General features: G+C 44.8%; 1 protein-coding gene across 2 annotated transcripts; it reads left to right on the top strand.

Moving 5' to 3' along the window:
- Positions 1–263: 263 nt before the first annotated feature.
- On the top strand, positions 264–9,245 carry BRAT1 (BRCA1 associated ATM activator 1). Of its 2 annotated transcripts, none has more exons than XM_074919498.1 (13): positions 264–468; positions 816–970; positions 1,736–1,883; positions 2,775–3,147; positions 3,238–3,357; positions 4,119–4,210; positions 4,446–4,564; positions 5,071–5,257; positions 5,649–5,722; positions 6,293–6,395; positions 6,678–6,776; positions 7,809–7,951; positions 8,166–9,245. In XM_074919498.1, the coding sequence occupies exons 1-13, from the start codon at positions 291–293 to the stop codon at positions 8,892–8,894; spliced, it is 2,520 nt and encodes an 839-aa protein (XP_074775599.1). In that variant the 5' UTR covers positions 264–290; the 3' UTR covers positions 8,895–9,245. The 2 variants fall into 2 exon arrangements, with proteins under 2 accessions (XP_074775599.1, XP_074775598.1); XM_074919497.1 differs by having other exon boundaries at positions 7,773–7,951; positions 8,166–9,242.
- Positions 9,246–19,988: the final 10,743 nt, after the last annotated feature.

Here is a 19,988-nt window from a genome sequence, read left to right as displayed (position 1 = left end):
CCAACCGAGACGATTCTCTGAGCAGCCCCCGGCTCCGCTACCAGATTCTGTCCAGGAGCGCGGAGACAACCCCAGGGGGAGCACGGCCCTGAGAGCGGCCCCGCTCCGGGCAGCGCCCCGGCCCACCGCGGGACCCGCACCCCGCGCAGCCGAGAGCGCCGTGCCGCCGCCCCGCAGCCCGCCCGCCCTCTGCGCGCGCCGGGCCACGCCCCCAGGTTTGCGACACTCGCTTTGCGGCCGGGCCGGGTGAGGCGGGTCTCTCCCGCTCCGGGGGCCGGCGCTCCGCAGCCATGTTCAGCCAGGAGTCGCGGTTCGTCGCCCGGGCCCGCCGCCGCTTCGCCATAACCCGCGAGTGTTCCCTCCTGCTGCCGCGCGTCTGCGCCGTCCTGGCCGACCCGCGGCATCCCGGCTCCGATGACACCTGCCTCGAGAAGATGCTCGATTGGTTCCGGGACATGACGAGGTTCGGTGAGTGCCCGCCGCTTGCAGGCCTCCCCCCCGTCCCCCCACCTAGCCATGGCCGCCGGGGACCGGCAGGGGCTTGTCCGAGGGGGAGGGAGGCAGGCCTGCACGCCAGGATCCTGGGGGAAGCCTCCCTCGGAGGGGTTGTTCCCACCGTGACACCTGAAAACGCTGTTTGGTACTTGAGGCCTGTACCAAGGCTTGGGCTTCAGGTGAACCCAGACTCGCCTCTTAACAGCTGTGAGGGGTTACACTCAGCTCAGGCAAACGCCTTGGTGTTACGAGCGAGGACAGAAGTCCTGGCAGTGACTCTCTGTTTTATGGCCTCTTCTTGGGCAACACCTGGTCACTAGATCCTACAGCGGAGCTGGTGCAGAACAATCCCTGTCTGAGCGAGTTCATCACCTCCGTGCTGGCCCTGCCAGAGCCCAGTCCGAGCATCCTCTCCTTTACCCTGCGGTTAACTGGGATACTTGCCGCTTCTGAAGACCGCTTCCAACACTTGCAGGTGAGTCAGCTACCTGTGCCCTTTGTCTGTTTGTCCCTTCTATAGAGAGGACACCTGAAAATGTATGTATTCTGCATATAAAATTTCTGGCATACTTCGAACAGCTTGGCAAACAGTGATATGGTAATGAAGACCTGCAGTCATACTCTTTCTTCCTAGGTCCATGTAAAGTGGCTGTTGTCTTCTCTCTTGCTACAGTAGTACTGTGAATGCTTATATGTAGTGCTTCTCGTTTTCAGTTCAAAACAGTATATGGGATAACACTCACAGTAGTCATTGCAAAATATTTTATCCCTGGGCAGATCCTGTATATTTAAACTGCACTAACAGATGTAGTTTTCCCTCCACAGTAGGTTGACAGGAGATCTCTTGATTCCCTGCAAAAAAGAGGGCAATTTTTAAAGCTCTGCTTTCTACAAGAGAATACATTTATAGTACAAAACTCAAAGCCTAAAAGGCTTCCTTCAGGGAGGAGATGCATACAGCTGCATAAAGCAGTCAAATGGAACTGATATATACATAAGTTGTCACTAGTATCTTAAAACAAGCAGTTTTGGTTTTGAACACCTCTGTTGCTTAGTCCGTGAAAGAGGCGTATGTTGAGTTTAAGCATGGGATTCTAAACATTTTCTATTTTAGTGACACTTCTAGCGAGAGAACGTTTCACTACAGCATTGGTACTCTTGACTTGGAGGACAGAGCTGCCCTTCCACTTCCCTCAATCCCCTTTGCTTACTGTTTACTCTGTGTGTTCTCTGGCTTCAGCAGGAGAATCTGTTGGTCAGGCTCTTTGGCAGGGATGGGCCTCTGAACAGCGCCCTGTGGGGAGATGCATCTGTGCGAAGTGGCTGGGTGGAGGGTGTGCACAGCATGATGCATCACCAGCTTGCCCTCCGCTTCCTCTGCGATGGTGGTGAGTACTTCTAGGTCTGGTAACTCCTCTGTGTCTCTTCCATTCCAGTCTGTTGTTCACATGTCAAATGAGAGTGACAGGAGTTTTCATTTATTTAAGATAAAAATAAGCCATTTGTGAAAAACACTGAAGTAATTGAAAGATGGTGGGGTTTTTGTTAAATCAGTTTTGTTAAACACTGAAGATGCTGCCCTTCTTAGAGGGGAAAAAGGCACATCTTATGAGATAAATCATAAAAAGTTTATTGAAGGCCTTTTGTGTTCTTACTTGTAACTCTTACTAAAAGGTACATTTCAGTACGATTTTAGTGCAGAAAAACTAACCAGGGGCGCATTTATCTCTTAATACTTGCACACGTGTGCAGTCCAGTTGTTGTTATGCAGATATGTCAATTCAGGATTCAACTTTAGATCCCATATATAGAGGGGCCTAAAAGACTGGACTGGTATTAATAATGTGCAGCATGCGCTGCTGTCCATGTGATGGAAAAGTAGTACTGTTGCTGCTGTTCATGTTTTTCCTATTGTTTGTGTCTGGAGATGGTACAGGCTCCTTCCATAAATACACAGTGAGTGTGTTGTCAACACTCATAATATCACTAATGTTATACTGAAGTCCTCTTCTCTTCCTGAGTTGTTAAAACACCTGAGGATCTGAAAACAATTTCACTTTCTTCTTCTGTTTGGTTTTTGTTTGTTTGCTAGTCAGTAAGGACTGGCTGACTTTGAAATGCTGTAGAAACTACAAAATAACATATATAAAACCCCAACAACACCATTTAAATCTCTGTGGTACTTGAATTAGAATATATGGTTAGAGTGCAACAAGTTTCACCTCACGATAGGAAGGCTGTTGTTTTTTCCTACAGTGACTTGTTTTGTTTTCACACAGGAGGCATAGATGTCATCTTCACTCTGCAGGGGGATCCCAGCCTGTTTGTGGCTTCAGCTGCCAGTCAGCTTCTGGTGCACATGCTCACCCTCTCTGTAGAGTCTGAAACAACTAAACCTCTCAGTACAAAGGACGGTGACTGGCCAGAGTGTGCCCAAATGATTATAAAGCGTATAGAAGACTTCCTTCAGTCCAGCTCTTCCTCTCACATCGAGCAGTCATTAAATCTGTTAACTAGTTTGTTTGGCAGTTGTTGTGATACGTGGACTGAAGTACTTTGGTTAGGCATAGCAAAGCAAATAGAATCCTTTTTGATGGAAGAGACTGTTCAAGCACACCACATGCTGGCGAAGCTCTTGCTTAAAGTGGCATGGTAAAGATCTGGGACCTTGTATCCAGTGATGAGATATATCTGTTTTCCACTGTCTGATAGGACATATTACTTACACTTATTTCTTCTCAGGTCCCCTGTGTTTTGTGACACTGAAGGCGGTATTTGGGCACTAGTGACTTCTGCTCTGGAACACTTAACTCCAGTACAAGCAGGCCCTTTGGCAGTGGGAATTGTGAGGCATTATAATTGGTAGGACTTAATACAATGAAATTTTTTTACTCTAAAAATGTTTCTGTACTAATATCTCTGTTGTCTTTCCAAGAACTGTTTTTTTTCCCTACATTCCTTAATATGTAAGACTGGTTGGCAAGAACCATGACAGTAGCTAACAAGGTTCAGACACTAATAGTAAGAATAATACAGTTTCAGAGAGAGAGAAATGAAAGGAGCCAATATATTTTTTTTATGTGTATACACCTGCAGCCAGCCAATTTCAGGAAGAAACTTCTTTAACTTTGTACTGCCAAGGTTAAGATGGACACGGTTTGACTGCCTGTCAAATCCAGTAGTCTCTGTTCAGTTTTCTCTTTCACAAAAACACTGTCTAGTGTGAGAGCTTTCACTGCTGTCCAGCAGAAGTGTGCATCTGAATGCAGCACATATGGATACTGATTTACAGGCTAAGTAACACCTGTGTCTTAAGATATAAGGACACCATTTTGTTGACAAGAAATGCCTCTCTCTAAACCCCCTTCTTAACATGAATCCTACCCTCTATTTGCATAGCTTGATAAGGCTACTTGTAAATTCCAGAGCCACTTCTTTGCTTTCAGTTAGCCATGGAAACTTGGAAGAAGTCTTGAATTGTAGTAATACTTTCATTGCTCTGTCATTGCTGGCTTGTTTAAAAGCCTGCATGAAAACCATTATTCTGCTCAGTATCTGGGGGCAGATGTTTGGGAAGGAATTGAAGTATTCTTGTTTTGGTAACTGCTGTTTCCTCCTTGAAGCCCACAAGATGTGAGGATTCAGGCACTGACTGTTCTACTTCAGCCAATGGATTGTATTTTGAGAGCAGCCTCCCAGCCTCTGGAATACGCAGGTACAGTTGTGATAGAAAAGTTAGAGGCTAGTCTGCTTGCCAGAATTTTAAGTGTCTGGTGCAGACAAAACTGGAGGAAGAAGTCAAGGACAGTAGCAGTGTTTGTGGTGAAGTGCAGCAGTTACATTTGAAGGGATATTCACACGGCATCATCTGAAAAGCTTGAGTAACTTTAAAAACCACAGTCCTTTGTACTCACTAACAACCTGAGCTCTTCCCTCCTTTGGTCCTCTAGGTTTGCTGGATGAGTCTGTTAGTGATCCTGCCACTGTTGAAAGTCTTCTGTCCTCCAAGTCATCTTGTGTTAATCTTCTGTGTCAGACCCTCGCTCATCTGGAGGAGCTGCTGTCTCAGGTAACATTCAGAGAAGGAAAAATCCCCAGGGACCAAATTGGTCCTTGAGAGTGTTAAGATTGGTTGCAAACTTTTGCAGTAGAGCTTAATAGAACGTGGAGAGGAGTTGACAGTGAGGGCTTCTGCCTGTTAAAAGAAATCTAGCATAGTAAATGCCAAATATGAAAACAGGAATACTAAGGCTTGTAAAGAGGGACTGCACTTAGTTTTAAATCCACCTTCGCAAGCTTTGTTACCGTACCTTACATCTATTGCAATTATTGATCCAGTGAAAAAACACAAATTGAACTGCTTTCCCAAGCAGTGAGAAGAATTTTCTTCCATCTGTGCAGTAGTTATTGGGAGAGAGGAAGATAATTGATTGTAGTTAGCATTGTGGTACCTTAAGAACACACTAGAAATTTCAATTTTTGCTGCCTCCTGACCAAAAACTCCAGCTCTGTCTGCATGCTTGAGACTTTTGCTGGAAACTTTTTTTTTTTTTTTTCTTTCTCCCCTCCCATCAGATGCGTTTCTCGGTGGATTTACCCTATACGTCTTTGCTACATTCTCTCACGACAATATTACAGTTGTGTAATGGCTGCCTGAGGCCAGCTTCTCCTCTGGGAAGCACAATAAGCCGAAACTTGATCAACTGCTTCAGAGTACAGAGGTCAGCTCTTGATGTCCTAGTAGCACTCTCGGAGCAAAAAGGTGAGTTAATATTTGCATCTTTAAATTTTTTTTAATTTTGGAAATACTTGACTATTCTGTAGTTGCAGAATTTTTCATTCCCCTTCACTGATCTGTCTGAATTAAGACTACTACTCCTATTTCTGAAACTTGTCCATTTTTTCCAATTCTTCCTACTGTCTTGGCTAACCTTACTTTCTGTTGATGAGCTAGGGCAGGTAATGCTGTAACTAAGAAGGTTGTAGTGGTTGTGAGAAATGGGATGTTTCTCCTTTACTCTGAGGACTGTACTTGCTTTCTTCTCCAAGACAGTTTTACAATCCTGTGTCTTTCTGTATTTCAGCAGTTGAATTGGAATTCAACTGCTCCTTCTCTCAGTATTGGTCCTTTAGTTTTGTCTTCTGTGTTTCAGCCTGTGACACACTCCTAGGAAGTCTTTTTGATGTCCTTCTGGCATACCTGGAGAGTCCAAACACCAACCCTACTGTAAGTATAGAACTAAGGAGAGATCCAAGTCTTATTAGCTTGCCCCAGTGGAATGTAGTTCTGAGAAACTGTCTGACAGTAGTTGTTTCTCAGCACAGTTTATGTTAGAACATGTAGGAGACTTCTCTTGGTTCTCGTGGCTTGCAGGAAATAGCAAAACTCCTAATGAGCAAGTAACTGACCGATACATTGACTGTTTTTGAAAAGACAGGAGCCATCATGTCTAAGAGTAGTGCCAACATACTCAATGACATGGCCCTGAAGTATTGAATTTTTTGCATTAAGGGGTTTTGTTTTCTTGCTTTGTTTTATTTGAATGACTTCAACTGCAAATCAAAAGCTGGAGGTACTAGAACTTTAAAATGCTATACTGAGAACAAGCATTTTCTAGGTGTCAGAAGTCTTATATAAGTACCATTTATTTGTGCCTTACTTCTTAGTAAGGAAGCATATGTACTTGTTTACTCTGAGAATTTCTCTATAAGTTTGAGGCTAAAACAAATTTTATCTAGCATAAAGGCAACAGTGCCTCCACCTGTAATAACGTAAACCTACTTTATATTGCTTCAGGTTCTAAAGAAAACATTTCAAGCTACATCCAAGTGGTTGGTGCGATTGCGGGAACTGTCCCGTTCCAACAGTCAGTGGCAACAAACTGAGAAGATTTTGGAAGGTAACAAAGCTATTCAGGTTGGGACAAACAGCAGCTAGTGATATGAAATCTGCTCTTGCCTGCCTTTCCTGCTGAAAGCACTTAGGATTCATTTGTTCACAGTTATGTTGAATTTATGTTTAGCTGCCCAATTAATGCTTTAAAGAACTCTGGGAGAAGAAGCACACAGCAGCAAGAAAAGGGATTGCAGCAGAAAAAACGATACCGAGGTTGAACAGCAATTACTTCCTTGAGGCTTGTTGCCTTTCATGTCCATTCAAGCTTGTCACTTGGCTTTTACAGATGTGTTTCTGGTGCTGCAAAAGCGTTTGTGCAGTCCTTGCTGGGAAGTAAGAGATTCTTCTCTGGAGTTCCTCACTGACCTGATTACATGCTTGAGAGGTAGGTACAGAGATTTAATGGTTCACATTGGAGGAGTATTTCTCTTCATGTTATGAAAGTCAAGCAGGCTCGTGAAGAATCCTCTGACCTGTAACTGAAGGGTTAAGAAAAGGAAGAAGCGTCAAGATTTTTACACTTAGATCATAATCAAAATCTGCTAAAAAGATTAATAAACTTACCCTCCTTTTCTGTTGAACTCAGAGTGCTGTGCCCTCCTTAATGGCAGTTTTGGTGAGTTAAACATGAATGTTGAGACAGTCATATATGTTGAGACAAGTATGTCAAGGCAGATGACATGCTTAATGGCAGATGACACTTTCCTTTTTCAGCTTGCTCTGCAGTGGAGTCTGGTTTCACTCAGCAGGGATTTATGAGGCTAAAAGGCCTAGATCTGCTCTGTATGCTTTGAGTTTATTACTGATTTTCCACTATACTGTTAGCTCAGGCTTTGCAGCAGGTAGCACTAAGGCAACATTATTTCTCTTACGGTAGCTCTGTGATGTTGTTGACTACTGTTGTCCCCAGGTCACGAAGGAAGTATCCAACACACTCAGCTGCCGTAGCGGTTTACCCAGCAGCCCCTGTCAGTGCTGCAGTTGCATTCTTTTTCTTTGCCATGTGCTTTAACAAGAAAGGAAGACTATTTTTTCCTCCTTTAAGCAAAGGCATAAGTTTGATGAGGCTGAAACCATGTCCCTACTTGCCCGGAGAAAATTTTTTCTTGCCACTAGAACTGTAAACGGATTTTTCCAAGTTCCAGTGTTTAGCAGGGCTTGACTGAAAGTCACCAGGCTGCTGGAAAATGGGGAGCCTGACACAGAGCATCTGTGCTCTTGTAAGCAGCTGCCTGGTGTCTGCAGTGGCTCAGCTCACTGGCAGCTGTCCCTGCAGTCAGTGGGCATCCTTGTATGACGCAAAGAACTGTTTGCATTGGAAACAGCTTCATGCTCTGAGAGAATAAAGCCTCGCTTCTTTGGATTGCTGTCTTGTTTACAGACCAGGATGAGTTCAGGCAGTCTCTCCTGTCTTCAGAGGTGCCGAGGCTTACAGAAGACCTTCTTGAGGATCCAGAAAGCTACGTGCGAGCAAGTGCTGTGACTGCTGTGGGACACTTGGCCTTCATTACTTACTTTGCTCCAGAGTCACCTGCTATAGGGAATCAGTATAATAAAGAGGTATGAGGACTTCATGTAGTCCACTACAGAATCAAGGAGAATTATACATTGGTTTACTGCTATACTAATAATTTTCTTCACAAGTTATCTACAGCCTCATGGAGGGAGGTCTCACAAGCGTTAATGAAAAGACTTGATTTTTTTACTTTGCTGCTCTTGTTTCTTTAAATGTTCCTTCCCTCACTGTGCTTTCTCTTTTTCTTTTTACATTTAGAACACTGTAGCAAAGCTTCATGAAATCTTGTCAACGGACACAGAGGGCTTTCCTAGGAGGGCTGTGATCAGCATCTTCAACAAGTGGGTGAGAGAGGGCTGCACAGGTCAGCTGGAAGATACAGAGCAGTTTGTCTCTAGGGTGATCCAAACTGTGGAGCATGACTTAGACTGGGAAGTCAGACTTGGTGGTTTGGAACTGATTGAAGTTTTCTCTAGTCAGACAGTTTGCCGTCTTTGCCTTCTTAATTCCCCACATACTTCTGTCTCTGCAGTCACTGGCTGCATTCATCAGAATTCATCACTGCTTATATTTTGCCGAGCAAAAGTGTTCAACTTTTTGTTTCAGTCTTTGTGTGACTGTGACCAACCACTAGGTCAGAAAGCCTGTGATATACTGCTTGCCTTAAGATGTAGATTCTATCCAGTTAAGACGCTGAAGGATTCACAAGTGGCTGAAGATTCATATGCAGGACATGGCATTGCCTGGTTGCAAAGGACACTAAGGCAGGGTTCTCTGGCTCAGAACATCCTCATAGATGGTGGTAATAGGGTGGATTTTCAAGATCCAGAGAGTATGTTGCTAGCTTTGGGTATAATAGACTTAGAAGAGCTACATGATGAGCTAAATAAAAGTAGTGACCATGTGGAGAAAAGCCCTCAGTCCCTCTTACAGGACATCCTTGCTACTGTGGGGACCATAGAGGAGAACGAAGCTGACTGTTACTGAAGACATCTGCTCTGAGTGAGCAGTGCTTAAGCAGTTTTCTTTTAGAGGAGAATTTTTTGCTAGCAGTCATTAAGTCTTCTTTGAGAGAGGATAAAAATAAGTGTTATGCTGAAGAGAGAAAAGGATGGATTTGTTAGCTGTTAAATGGGTTTGAAAATCTTTAATACTGGTGATTTTTTTGTTAAAGTGTAGTCTCCAAGAAACTGTTTTGTTTTTCAAAGTAAACACATAAAGATGCTTTTTTTAAAATTTCTGTGTCTTTTAAGAAAGTGCCAGACCATGCCTACATAAGAAAATATTTTAAAACCAAAACTGACTGAAAACTACTTGTTGCATGTTCCTTTTAGAGCTGGAGTAGCTAAGGCTGGTTTTAAGGGACACTTGTTTTGACTTTGTCCCTATTTCCCTTCTAAAACCAGAGTTCTCAGGTTCCCTGTTGCATTCTGAGGTCTAGAGCAGAAGGTGCCATTTAAAGAGTCAAAAGCTGATCATCCTTAACATCACAAACTTTCTTCTATAGATAGCATATTTGTTTGATCTCAGCAGTGACACTAAAAAGCTGACTTTGTTTTTAATTGAAGTCAGAAGCAAGTCCATTCTGCTGAATTTTTCAAGTGCTCCTATTCTCCCTTGCTAAAGAACTAGGATAGTTTCTACCTACCCAGAGAAACTGACACTGGCAGCTTTTTAATGATAAAAATGTAGATCTGTGCTTGGCTTTGGTAAACAATTGGAAAACAGCAGCTATAGTGTGAATGGCGGCACTGTTTTCTGAGAAAACATTGCTAATTTTTAAAAACTCAGGGAAGACTGTAGCTTGCAACTTACTCCAGTGTCCTGCCATAGACTAAGAAGCTTTTTGAAACCTAGGAAAAAAAAAAAAAGAAGAATACCTTTACCAGGAGATCAAGCCATGCTGTATTCTTTTTCCAGCACTGAGGGATCTTCCTTAGCATCCTCTGTCCTCCTGCAGCCTCTGTAGAGGTGGGAACACAACACTCGTTTTAGGGTAATGGAGGCTGTAGCATCTAATGCAGTTGAAGAACTTACACAATCTCCTCCTTCAGCATTATCCCTGCAGCAGTACAATAGGTGAAATGTAGTTTGAATTTCTTGCTGCTGAGGTTGAAGATTTACTCTGTGCCTTTTCCTGAAGTCAGTGCACTTACCTATTGTTCTGCACACAGCTTTATGTATGACAGAGCCCTTGGGTGTTGTACCAACAGCTGTTAGGAGAAAGCAGCTTTGCTTCTGATACACAATTCTACCTGAGCAGGGTCTATGCCTGTCAAAAGTCAGAAAATATTAAAAATCAGGCCTTTACCTGCCACAGCGTTTTTCTCAGAAATTGAAAGGGTTAGTGAGAGAAGGAATTTGCTTTTAAAGAAGTGTGAATTGTGTCTGGAGTTCTAGCAGTCCTGTCTGGTGAAGGGATTATAGTTCCCAGACTAGCATTATGAGTTGACAATAGGTCAGAGATATGCTCAGGAAAGGAGAGAGCAGGTTGCTGGGTGCACACCTTCCTCACATTCAGCACTAGAATTCTTGTGATTTCAGGGTGGTGCAGTTTAGGGGACTCCAAGGAATTACTCAAATATCAGCAAATTGAGCATGTTACAGAAGGGAAACACTGCTTATTACTGAAGTCTCTTGACTCCCAGACCTATTAATTTTTAATGGAACTTTTTTCATTTTAATCAGGTGGGGTAGTGGTGACATTGTTAAGTTTATGCGATTTGCCTAATTGCAATCCAAAGTCTTGTTTATACACAGGATGCTTGTATGCTAAAAACCAAATGTACAACAAACTGGGAGGGCTCCTTATCTTTAGAAGATGAATTAAGGACTCCTTTCATCTTTCATTAAAAACAGGGCTCCACCTCCAGCATTACGTGACTCAGGGCTGATCCTGTATTTCCTCCTGAGCTCACTGCCTTGCCTTACTTCATTTTCTCTGCTGCTCTAGTTACAGCAGAGAGTCTTACTCACACTGAGATGCTTGCACTGCCACCCCACACCTGATAACTGGGAGAAACGTGAAAGGTCATGAACATCTAAGAAGTGTGAGGAACAAATACCAGGGACTAGAGAGGTCGAGGGAGATGAAAGCAAAATAAAAACCCTGTAAGTCTTTCTGCAGAAGACAATGGCAGTGGGATTTGGGAGCTGAAAATTTAGCTGCCAAACTTGTAAACACACGCCTACAGCTACTCATGTGAATCATCCACGCTGCTGGGGTGCTCTCTCTAGGATGCCCGTCTTTGCACAGTAAGAACTTGTACAAGCCCTCCCCAGTTCCTTACACTGCTAATTCATTTTCAACCCACTTCTTACCTACCAGAGCTTTTTTCTCCACAAGATCCATAGCCCAGCCACACGGCTTTCTGCTGGGTTGTGTCTTGCCAAGGAGCTGTCGTGGTGCACCTAGGGGGAGGGTTTCACTCTCAGGGAGACAGTCCTGACTCCCAGACTTGTTAGCCCCCACACACACATAAAGCCTGAGCATTCACTTCAACAAGTGCTGTTGCCACTTACCCCTTCACAATGTGACAAGGGTGGTCCCTCCATAAACTCTGCACACCCAGCTCGCTCCTGTCACACACGGAGGACTCCAGGGCGTGGAGAGGAGGTGGGCTGCCCAGCCTTCCATTACGGACACAGGACAATGGTCAAAACTGCCATTTTGGGATGGATTTCTGTGGAAACTGCTGCTTTCATGCCGTCTGTGCTGTAGCTGTGTGCGGTTCCTGCAGGAGGCAGGCACCACCGAGAGTTTTTCCAGTGAACACACACACACACACCAGCTGATTTCGGCAAAGGCTGTGGCCAGACATGGGCCTGGTTTAACGCAACAAGCACCAAGGCTAAGGACTGACATTTGCTTTAATGTGGGCTGTGGATAGCAGACACTAGCAATACAGGCATCAATGGAGAACTTCATAACAGATTAGAAAGATTTGTGTCTCTGATGGCTGGTACTATGAAAGAAGAAAATTACAAAGCTCATTTCAGCTCTTTATGAGCAGAGGGGCCATGTAGGTTCTATTGCCTGATCTGTACACAGGTATGAAATGCCTAGAGTTACTTTCAACACATTTCAACAAAGCTCTGAAGAAAGGATTTATCCTTTACCTGCTCAGACTCAGTGAGACAGAATAAGCATCTTCGGCTCAGACCTACACTAGCAACAGCATTATAAAAGTTGCTGAAAGAATAGCTGTTAATTTTCTGTTTTAATACACTAGACATTTCAAATCCGAAGGGTATTATTTGCCTAATTATACTAATTGCACAACTTAGTCAAAAGTGGGCCATAAATGTCTAAGGCTCTTGCTTTAGCTTAGATATATGGGATCTGTGATTACAGATCAACTCATGCATATCTTTGCACTTTCTTTTGTCTGTCTCTCATAAAATTTGTTCTACCTTACAATACAAGGCTTCTAAAAACCACTGTGTATTAGAGAGGAAACTCACCAACCAGCTACACTGCAGAAGTTTTCAGCAGTTTACAATGGAAAAATGTATCAGTAGCAGCAGCTCTGTAGTCTGTGTCATTTCCCTTTAGAGCAGTGGTTTTTGCCCTCTGCTGAGAAATAAAGCATCATCTTCACACAACCAGACCTCAGCCTGTCAGACGTGCTCCTCCACTGACAGGGCAGATCTTGCCTCTAACCTTGCAAGCCAACACGCAGAGAAATGGCAGGGCTTTCTTTCAAACAAGTGATGAGTCTGTCTGAACAAGGTGGAAAAAAGCTGGTGATGTACAGCTGTAACAAAAGCATTCAGGGCTCTGCAAACCATGTCATGGGTACACTTATAACTCATCCCCAGATGGAAGGGGAAGTGAGCAGTCTGCATCGAGAGTCCCTGCAATACTACAGGTGCACTTACACAACTGTTTCATTAAAGCAAAATGAAACTTTATAAAGAGAAAACCTATAAAGACCTATAGCTTCTGTAGGTACGTTGGTGGTTAAATGAAGACTAGGGAAAATATGGGCCCTCTCCAGAAAAAATCAGATTTGGTCACCTGGGATACGGAGAAGGCTGAGGTACTCAACAACGTTGGTTTTTTTCCTCAGTCTTCACCAGCAAGGGCTCCAGCCACACTGTCCCAGATGCAGAAGGCAAAGGCAGGGCCAGGGACAAATGAAGAATTGCCCACTGTAGGAGAACATCAGGTTTGAGATCATCTCAGGAACCTGAAGATGCACGAGTCCAGGGGACCTGATGAGATGCATCTGCAGGTCCTGAGGGAACTGGCAGATGAAGTGGCTAAGCCACTATCCATCCTATCTGAGAATCTGTGGCGGTCCAGTAGAAGTTCCCACTGACTGGAAAAGGGGAAAAATAACCCCCATTTTTAAAAAGGGAAATAAAGAGGACCCAGGGAACTACAAGCCAGTCTCACCTCTGCACCTGACAAGATCATGGAGCAGATCCTCCTGGAAACATTGTTAGAGCATGTGGAAAATGAGGTGATGGGTGACAGCCTGCATAGCTTCACTGAGTGCAAATCGTGCCTGATGTGTTTGGTGGCCTTCTATGACAGGGCTACGGTGCTGGTGGACAAGGGAAGAGCAACTGTCATCATCTACCAGGACTTGTGCAAAGCATTTGACACTGTCCCACATGACATCCTTGCCTCTAAATTGAAAAGACATGGGTTTGATGGATGGACCAGTCAGTGGATAAGGAATTGGCTGGACGGTTGCACTTCAAGAGTTGCCATCAATGGCTTGATGTCCAAGTGGAAAGCAGTGATCAGTGACATTCCTCATGGGCTGGTGTTGGGACCGGCGCTGTTTAACATCTTTGTTGGTGCCACGGACAGTGGGAACCAGGCACCCTCAGCAAGCTCACCAATGACACCAGCTGTGCGGTCGACACACTGGAGGGGAGGGACGTGCCATCCAGAGGGACCTGGACAGGCTGGGAGGTGGCCTGTGCAAACTTCATGGAGTTCAACAAGGCCAAGTACAAGGGTTGGAGCAATCCCAAGCACAGATACAGGCTGGGCGATGAGTGGATTGAGAGCAGCCTGTGGAGAATGACCAGGTCTCTGCTTAGAGCACAGCAGTTTAATATATTCATTTACTGTAAACATAAAACAGGGCCATGAAGGTGCCTTTTATAAGGCTGCCTCCAAAACAAACCCATCAAAACCAAGTTAAACCCCAGCTTGTTCTGCAGTTGCCCAGTCGTTAAACTCCATGCAAGAGCAGGAGCATACTGTCTGGGACAGAGGGTGCACCCACTACTCTGGAGGACATTGCCCAATTAGACCAGATCAGGTGTAAAGTAAAGCCACAACCTTAAACAGCTCCTGTAGTGTTAGGGCTTGAACCATGTAGGACCGCCCCTGCCACTCCTTTTCAGTGCAAGGTAAGTGGGAATTATCCTCAAGAGACAGATACACTTTCAGATCTTCAGTTCTCCCATTTCATTATCTCGACTGTCTTATTTCCAGTTTCCATTGACCCCAAATTCCCTGAGCTTTCAGCTGGGTCAGTAGAAAGGAGCAAGGAGTTTGCACTGCTGAGTACGGACATCAGGATTGCCTTGGCTGGTCCCTCACCACCACCACCATGCTCAGAGCTTTGGCCTCGAACCAGCTTCTGGGCTGTGACCAGCACAAAGGAGCTGCAGAGCCAGGTCTGGCAGATGGTGAATCCAGGCTGTACCTCTTGAAACAGGACTTGGCCCAGCCAAGCTAGCTCCAAAATAAACCCTTATTAAGCTGCATTAGCCACCGCACATGAAATTCTTCTGATTTAGCCCTTATATAGGCTGGGCAAGGGAACAGGTGAGCCCTGGAGCCCATTGCTTTCAAAAACAAACACCCTTGATGGGACTGATCTCGTGATTACAACTCTCATTATGTGCCAACAACAAAAAAGCTGCAGTTAAAACACAAATGGCAATGGTTGCTAAGTGACAGCATCCGTACAGGCTTGTCACAGCCGTGAGATGAACAGCTGTGGCTGCACAGCAATCCTATCTTGTCCATGTAATTGAGGATAAAAATGCTGTTTTCATTACTGTCTAGTAACCTTAACTTTGACCTGTCAGAATATTTTATGCTTTAGGTTCTGACAAAGAGCCCATGAAAACAAGGCTAAAGCCTCCACTGAAACCAGTAGAAGCCAGTTTGATTCAAAATATCTTTAATATTCCATGCTCTCTCAACATATTTTCTTTCCAGCAAACCAATGCATCAGACAACAACACAGCTTTCTTGGCTAAATGGTCCATTTCTGAAAAACAGGAAGCTACGTGACAGTATTTTCAGTGAGGGTCATTTGAAAAAACAACAACAAACTCAATAAAACCCCCACCTGTCAGCTTCTAAAGTAAATCTATGAGCTATGTTCAACACTGAAGGTTTCTGCAATATTTAAAAAAGATTATTATTTTTTCAGAGCTGCAAACAACTTACATCTTTATAAATAAAGTATTTAAACTAGAACTTTAAAATTACATAAAGTGATGGCTGAGTTGTTGCAAAGTCTGGGATCCGGCAGGGCGCAAAGGGGTCACTTGCCCCAGTGAAAGCAGTGGTGGGGTGGGGGGGAGGAAGCCAATAACAGGTAATTAAGCACCATTTTGCCTTGTTGGAGTACTGTAAACCCCTAAAGCAGACACACCCCAATTAGCACAACTGGCAGCTCGATGCATCTGAGGAAAATATTTTTTTTTAAAAAGAGGGAAAAAAAAGGATTTCAACAGGCTGTATACAATAGCTTGCTCACCCTGTGTCTCTTACTGCAGAAAAACCCTATTTGAGGCCGTGCTGGTAGCGGAGACAAAGGGACGGATCTGTCAACATCCTGTGAACAGATCAGAAGTGACCAGGAAAAGCCACCAACCCGCTGCCAAACAGAGCGAGAAATGCACAAACAGGGTGCACAGCTCGGGGCACACACACACCGGCCGCAACACAACCGCGAGAGCTGTACAGGCACATCCAGGCACTCAGCCACGAGGGATCCCCTTCAGCTGCCGATGTGAAACACCCCACCAGCATGTGTGACCACACTGACTCCAGGCAGCAGTTTTCAGTGACTTCTGAAGCTAATTATGCCCTTTCCTAATGAATTCTCTTTTGGCTCCATCCACAGCAGCCTCAGTTTCCAGTGCCAGGAGTAACATCCCTGATCCTGCCGACAGCTCTAACAACACGAGTTGCCAGTGCAGTCAAAGCTTATCCACATGGATAAAGCCAACTTCACTGCTGCCTATGGTCACTATCTCCACGTCAGCCTACTATACACTTGTGCCAGAGTAAAATGTGATTTTTTCCCTCTATATTTTATCCATAAATGCAGCATTTTTCCTAGCTGTTCTTATTCCTCAGATTGCTTCACCACGGTCAAGAAAACAAGCATGTCTCATATTGGTATTAAAACCCTGTGTTGCTGCTCTCTAAATCCTGCAGCATAGGGTGAGTATTGCTGTGCAGACAAAGGTCTGACTTTTCAGCAGCATTAAATTAGCCAGCTCAAAGGTGTAGCACGCTGTCTGGCTGGATGAAAGGCACATCGTCCGCATACGCCACAGCGCTGGCGGGCAGACAGCTCAACCTCGCCACTACTACAGACATGGCATCATGGAAGGAAAAAAAAAAGACAGATCTCCTGTCTCCCTAATTCTTGTTGAGAACTTCTGCCTCATAGGGATCAGCCTTGCCTTCCTCCCTAGTTTGGGAGCATCTTCTCCGCCCTTTATTTATTACGATGAGATCAAAGATCCATCTCCATGGAAACGTCTGAGCTCAAAGAGTTTCAGCACTACAGCTTTACATCCTGCATGTACATTTTGGCACTGTTTTTTGTAACAGAAGCTTTGAGATGATCAGCATTCAGGTCACTACAGAAACAGTTTGATTAGTAATAATTGATAACTCAAGCACCACGCGTATTGCTGTTGCATTACAGCACCCGTGGTCCATGAAGAGTGCAGCCACTCAGCTGTACACGGAGGCATCCCATGCCCTGGCTCCTACGACTCCCAGGCCATTTCTGTCATGTCCAGAGTAGTTGAAGGACACTGACACGTGTGTTCTTTGATAGCTGGCACCCCAGCACACATCTGAAGTTTGGCAGGACTCTCAGATGCAGAGACCAGAGCCATGTGGGCAGAGCTGCTGGAGCCCATTCCTGCCCACCCTGTGCTGCCTATCAAGCCTTGGAGGTGGCAACTGCTTGGACTTACCCAACAGAGACAGCAAGCAGCCCTACAGCCAGCCCAGCAAAGACTTCACGGATTCTGTATTCACCCCGTTTCCTCTGGACCAGCAGTGGCTGGGGCACTGATGCTGGGTCATTCCAGTGACTTCCCTCCCAGTAGTGCTGAGCTCCAATTCCTTCAGCACAGTAACTCCTATGACTAATTCCCAGGAGAGGCAAATTTTTTTTAAAAAAAGCAAGCCAGACACGGTTTACAACATTTTTGTTCCCTTTTCAGCTCACCACATGGCCACACAAACTGTTAAACTGCCATAGAGGAGGCAGAAGCGACCAGCCAGGAGGAAAACTATTGAAACAGTGATTGCAGCTGCTGCTGGCAGAAAGGATGTGGGGCTGCAGCCTTGCGGGAAATCCTGGATTCAGCTTAAACCTCTTCATATGAAGAAAAGCCAGGACAAACGGGAGTGAAATAGAACTTGCTTGCAAGACTCACATTTTCACAGGCATGTCCCGAGAAGGGCAAGCAGGGAGTGGAGAGCACACGGGGCCGTGTTAGCACTGAAGCAGGGCTAATAGCACTGACCTGGAGAGCATCAGCCAGCGCCTGGGGCGGGGGGAAACCCCATCTCACAGCACTACTGGGGGCAGATCCCTCTCCCAAGGAGGTCAGACCACATCTCACTACTGCTCGTGGCAGTGATGAGACCCGAGTTGCCCATATGAACACAGAATGTGATTTTTATAATCATATTAAAAATTCTCAGAATAGCAACTGTGCAAGAGCAATCCAGCTGCCAGCATTTAGCCTTATCCTAGGGCACAGGCAGGATACGCCAGGCATGAATTAATACTGCATAAGCTGCATCATGCTGAGTTTCATGGCTTAATTATAAAAGAGAAAGCAATAATCAAGGGATCTGTAAGGCTAATAAATGTTCTGAGAACACCAAATGTGACACAAGAGCCACAGCCAGTGCGACGGGACATGAATGCATTTAAAAAGCACATTAATCACACGAAGTGTATTAATTTGCAGCTGGTTTCCAATGACAGCACCTGGCCTTTAGCCACTTTCATAGCATCCCTGGGCACAAGCAGATCATCACCTAGCCCAGAGCAAGGTGGGCTGTCGTCTACCTGTGAGAGGGGGAAGAAAAAAAAAAAAAAAAAAAAAAAATCACGGTCACACATCAGTCCAACAAAGCACAGATATTAGCTCTGGCTTAAAGCTCTGCAGCCCTATGACTCTCCACTGCTGTATGCTTAAACTCAGTTTAGCACTCACACCTGTATCAGCATTTGGAGGTTTCTAGGTCAATGATGGTGTCCACCAGGCTGCACAGTGTGATTTCCCTGGCAAAGGACAGCACAAGGAGAAAATCAGGCCCCTGGCAAATTCTCCAACCATCTCTGCAGTAAAATACTTGAAAGTGCTTCTGTTTCTCAGTGTCTCCAACTATCTCTCCCCTCCATCTCATATTTCATCTCACTGCAGCTTTTTAATTACACAGACAGCTCATTGCGGAACTTTGCTGCTCATTCACAGACTTCTATTCTTCTGTATGGAGTGCATCATTCTATAGAGGGTACTGCCTCAAAATAGATTATTGCCCATGTGAAACTCAATGTCTGTGGCTCTATCTTAGGGAAAACTCTGATAAACCTTCAAATGGAGATGCCACCAAAAAGAACCCCTCCACCCAAATTCCTATAGACCAAGATGCCAGTGCAGGATATGACCCAGTGCTTTACCAATTGCTGACATCCTCGGGCTGAAATGCTGCAGGACTGGGTGTCAGTCAGGGCTGCATGTATAGAAACTCAAAGTGCTCTCAGGCATCCAGAAGTGGATAATAATTTATTGCATCAGAGGCAGTTTCCTTACTGCAAGTGTCTCATCCTCTAGCTCCCTACAAAGGGCAGGTCTTTGCAGTTCTCTGCCCAAAGATCTGTTCTCAAACCAAAGAATTTGAAAAGAAACAGCTACCCTTCTTCTCTTGCTAATACTCCCAAGTTAAAGTATGTCCTACTTAACACCTTCTCTCAGACCAGGAAGTGAGATGCTATTTCTGCTGGCCTCAATAAATGGACTCTGCTGAACGCCAGGGAACACACAGACCAGATACCAGGCTGAGTTTAAAGCCTGGGATGGAGTGCTCAGGCAGCAGGTTCCTTCATCCTTGTTCCTAAAGCCTAATCAGGAGCCAAGAGGGAGCAGTCATGAAGAAAAAAAAAAAAAAAAAAAGAAAAGAGAATCACTCTACACATCATTCCCCAGATACTCTATGTCAGGCCAAATTTGTACACCAAAGTTGCATTCTCCTTGCTGTAAAAATATATTTATCTGCCCCCTCTTCTGCCTCTGCGACCATATGGGGACCTGAAATCATGCTTCCTCATGAGAGTGAATCATGGAGCATCCACACTGACTTCCTACAGAGAGACTTCAAACATGAAATCAGTGGTAAAAAGGGAAGAAGACCCTGCATATGGGCAGAACGTGGAATAAAATAAAATTTCCTTCAATTGGCACAAGACCTACTGCCTAGATCTGTGGGTTGATAGCCTCTTCTCAAGAGTCTCTAAGACCAGTAAAAAGTCTTAACTCTGATTAAACCCATAGTATTACAAGCTGCCCAGGATGCACATGGAAGCATGATCTAGCAACTTATTTGCAAATAAATGGCTCCCTTTCATTCCTCCGCAGATCTTCTGCCCAGTGTTTTCATCTTCACTCCATAGCTGTTCTTTTTTCTCATCTTTTCCTCCAGCATCAGCTTGTGGCAGCAGATTGCACTCTCTAATCAGAGAAGGGCTGGGCTCTCTTTGTTTCTTGAAGTCTGTGGCACTCCAGTAACACCAGCCAAACACTTGTTTTCATTAATGTTCCACCCCAAGCCTG

Source organism: Athene noctua, chromosome 15 (assembly GCF_965140245.1).
Source record: "Athene noctua chromosome 15, bAthNoc1.hap1.1, whole genome shotgun sequence".
In the NCBI taxonomy this organism is placed as follows: Eukaryota; Metazoa; Chordata; class Aves; order Strigiformes; family Strigidae; genus Athene; species Athene noctua.
The sequence above is the reverse complement of the archived record's forward strand: the minus strand, read 5'-3'. Positions and strand labels throughout refer to the sequence as shown.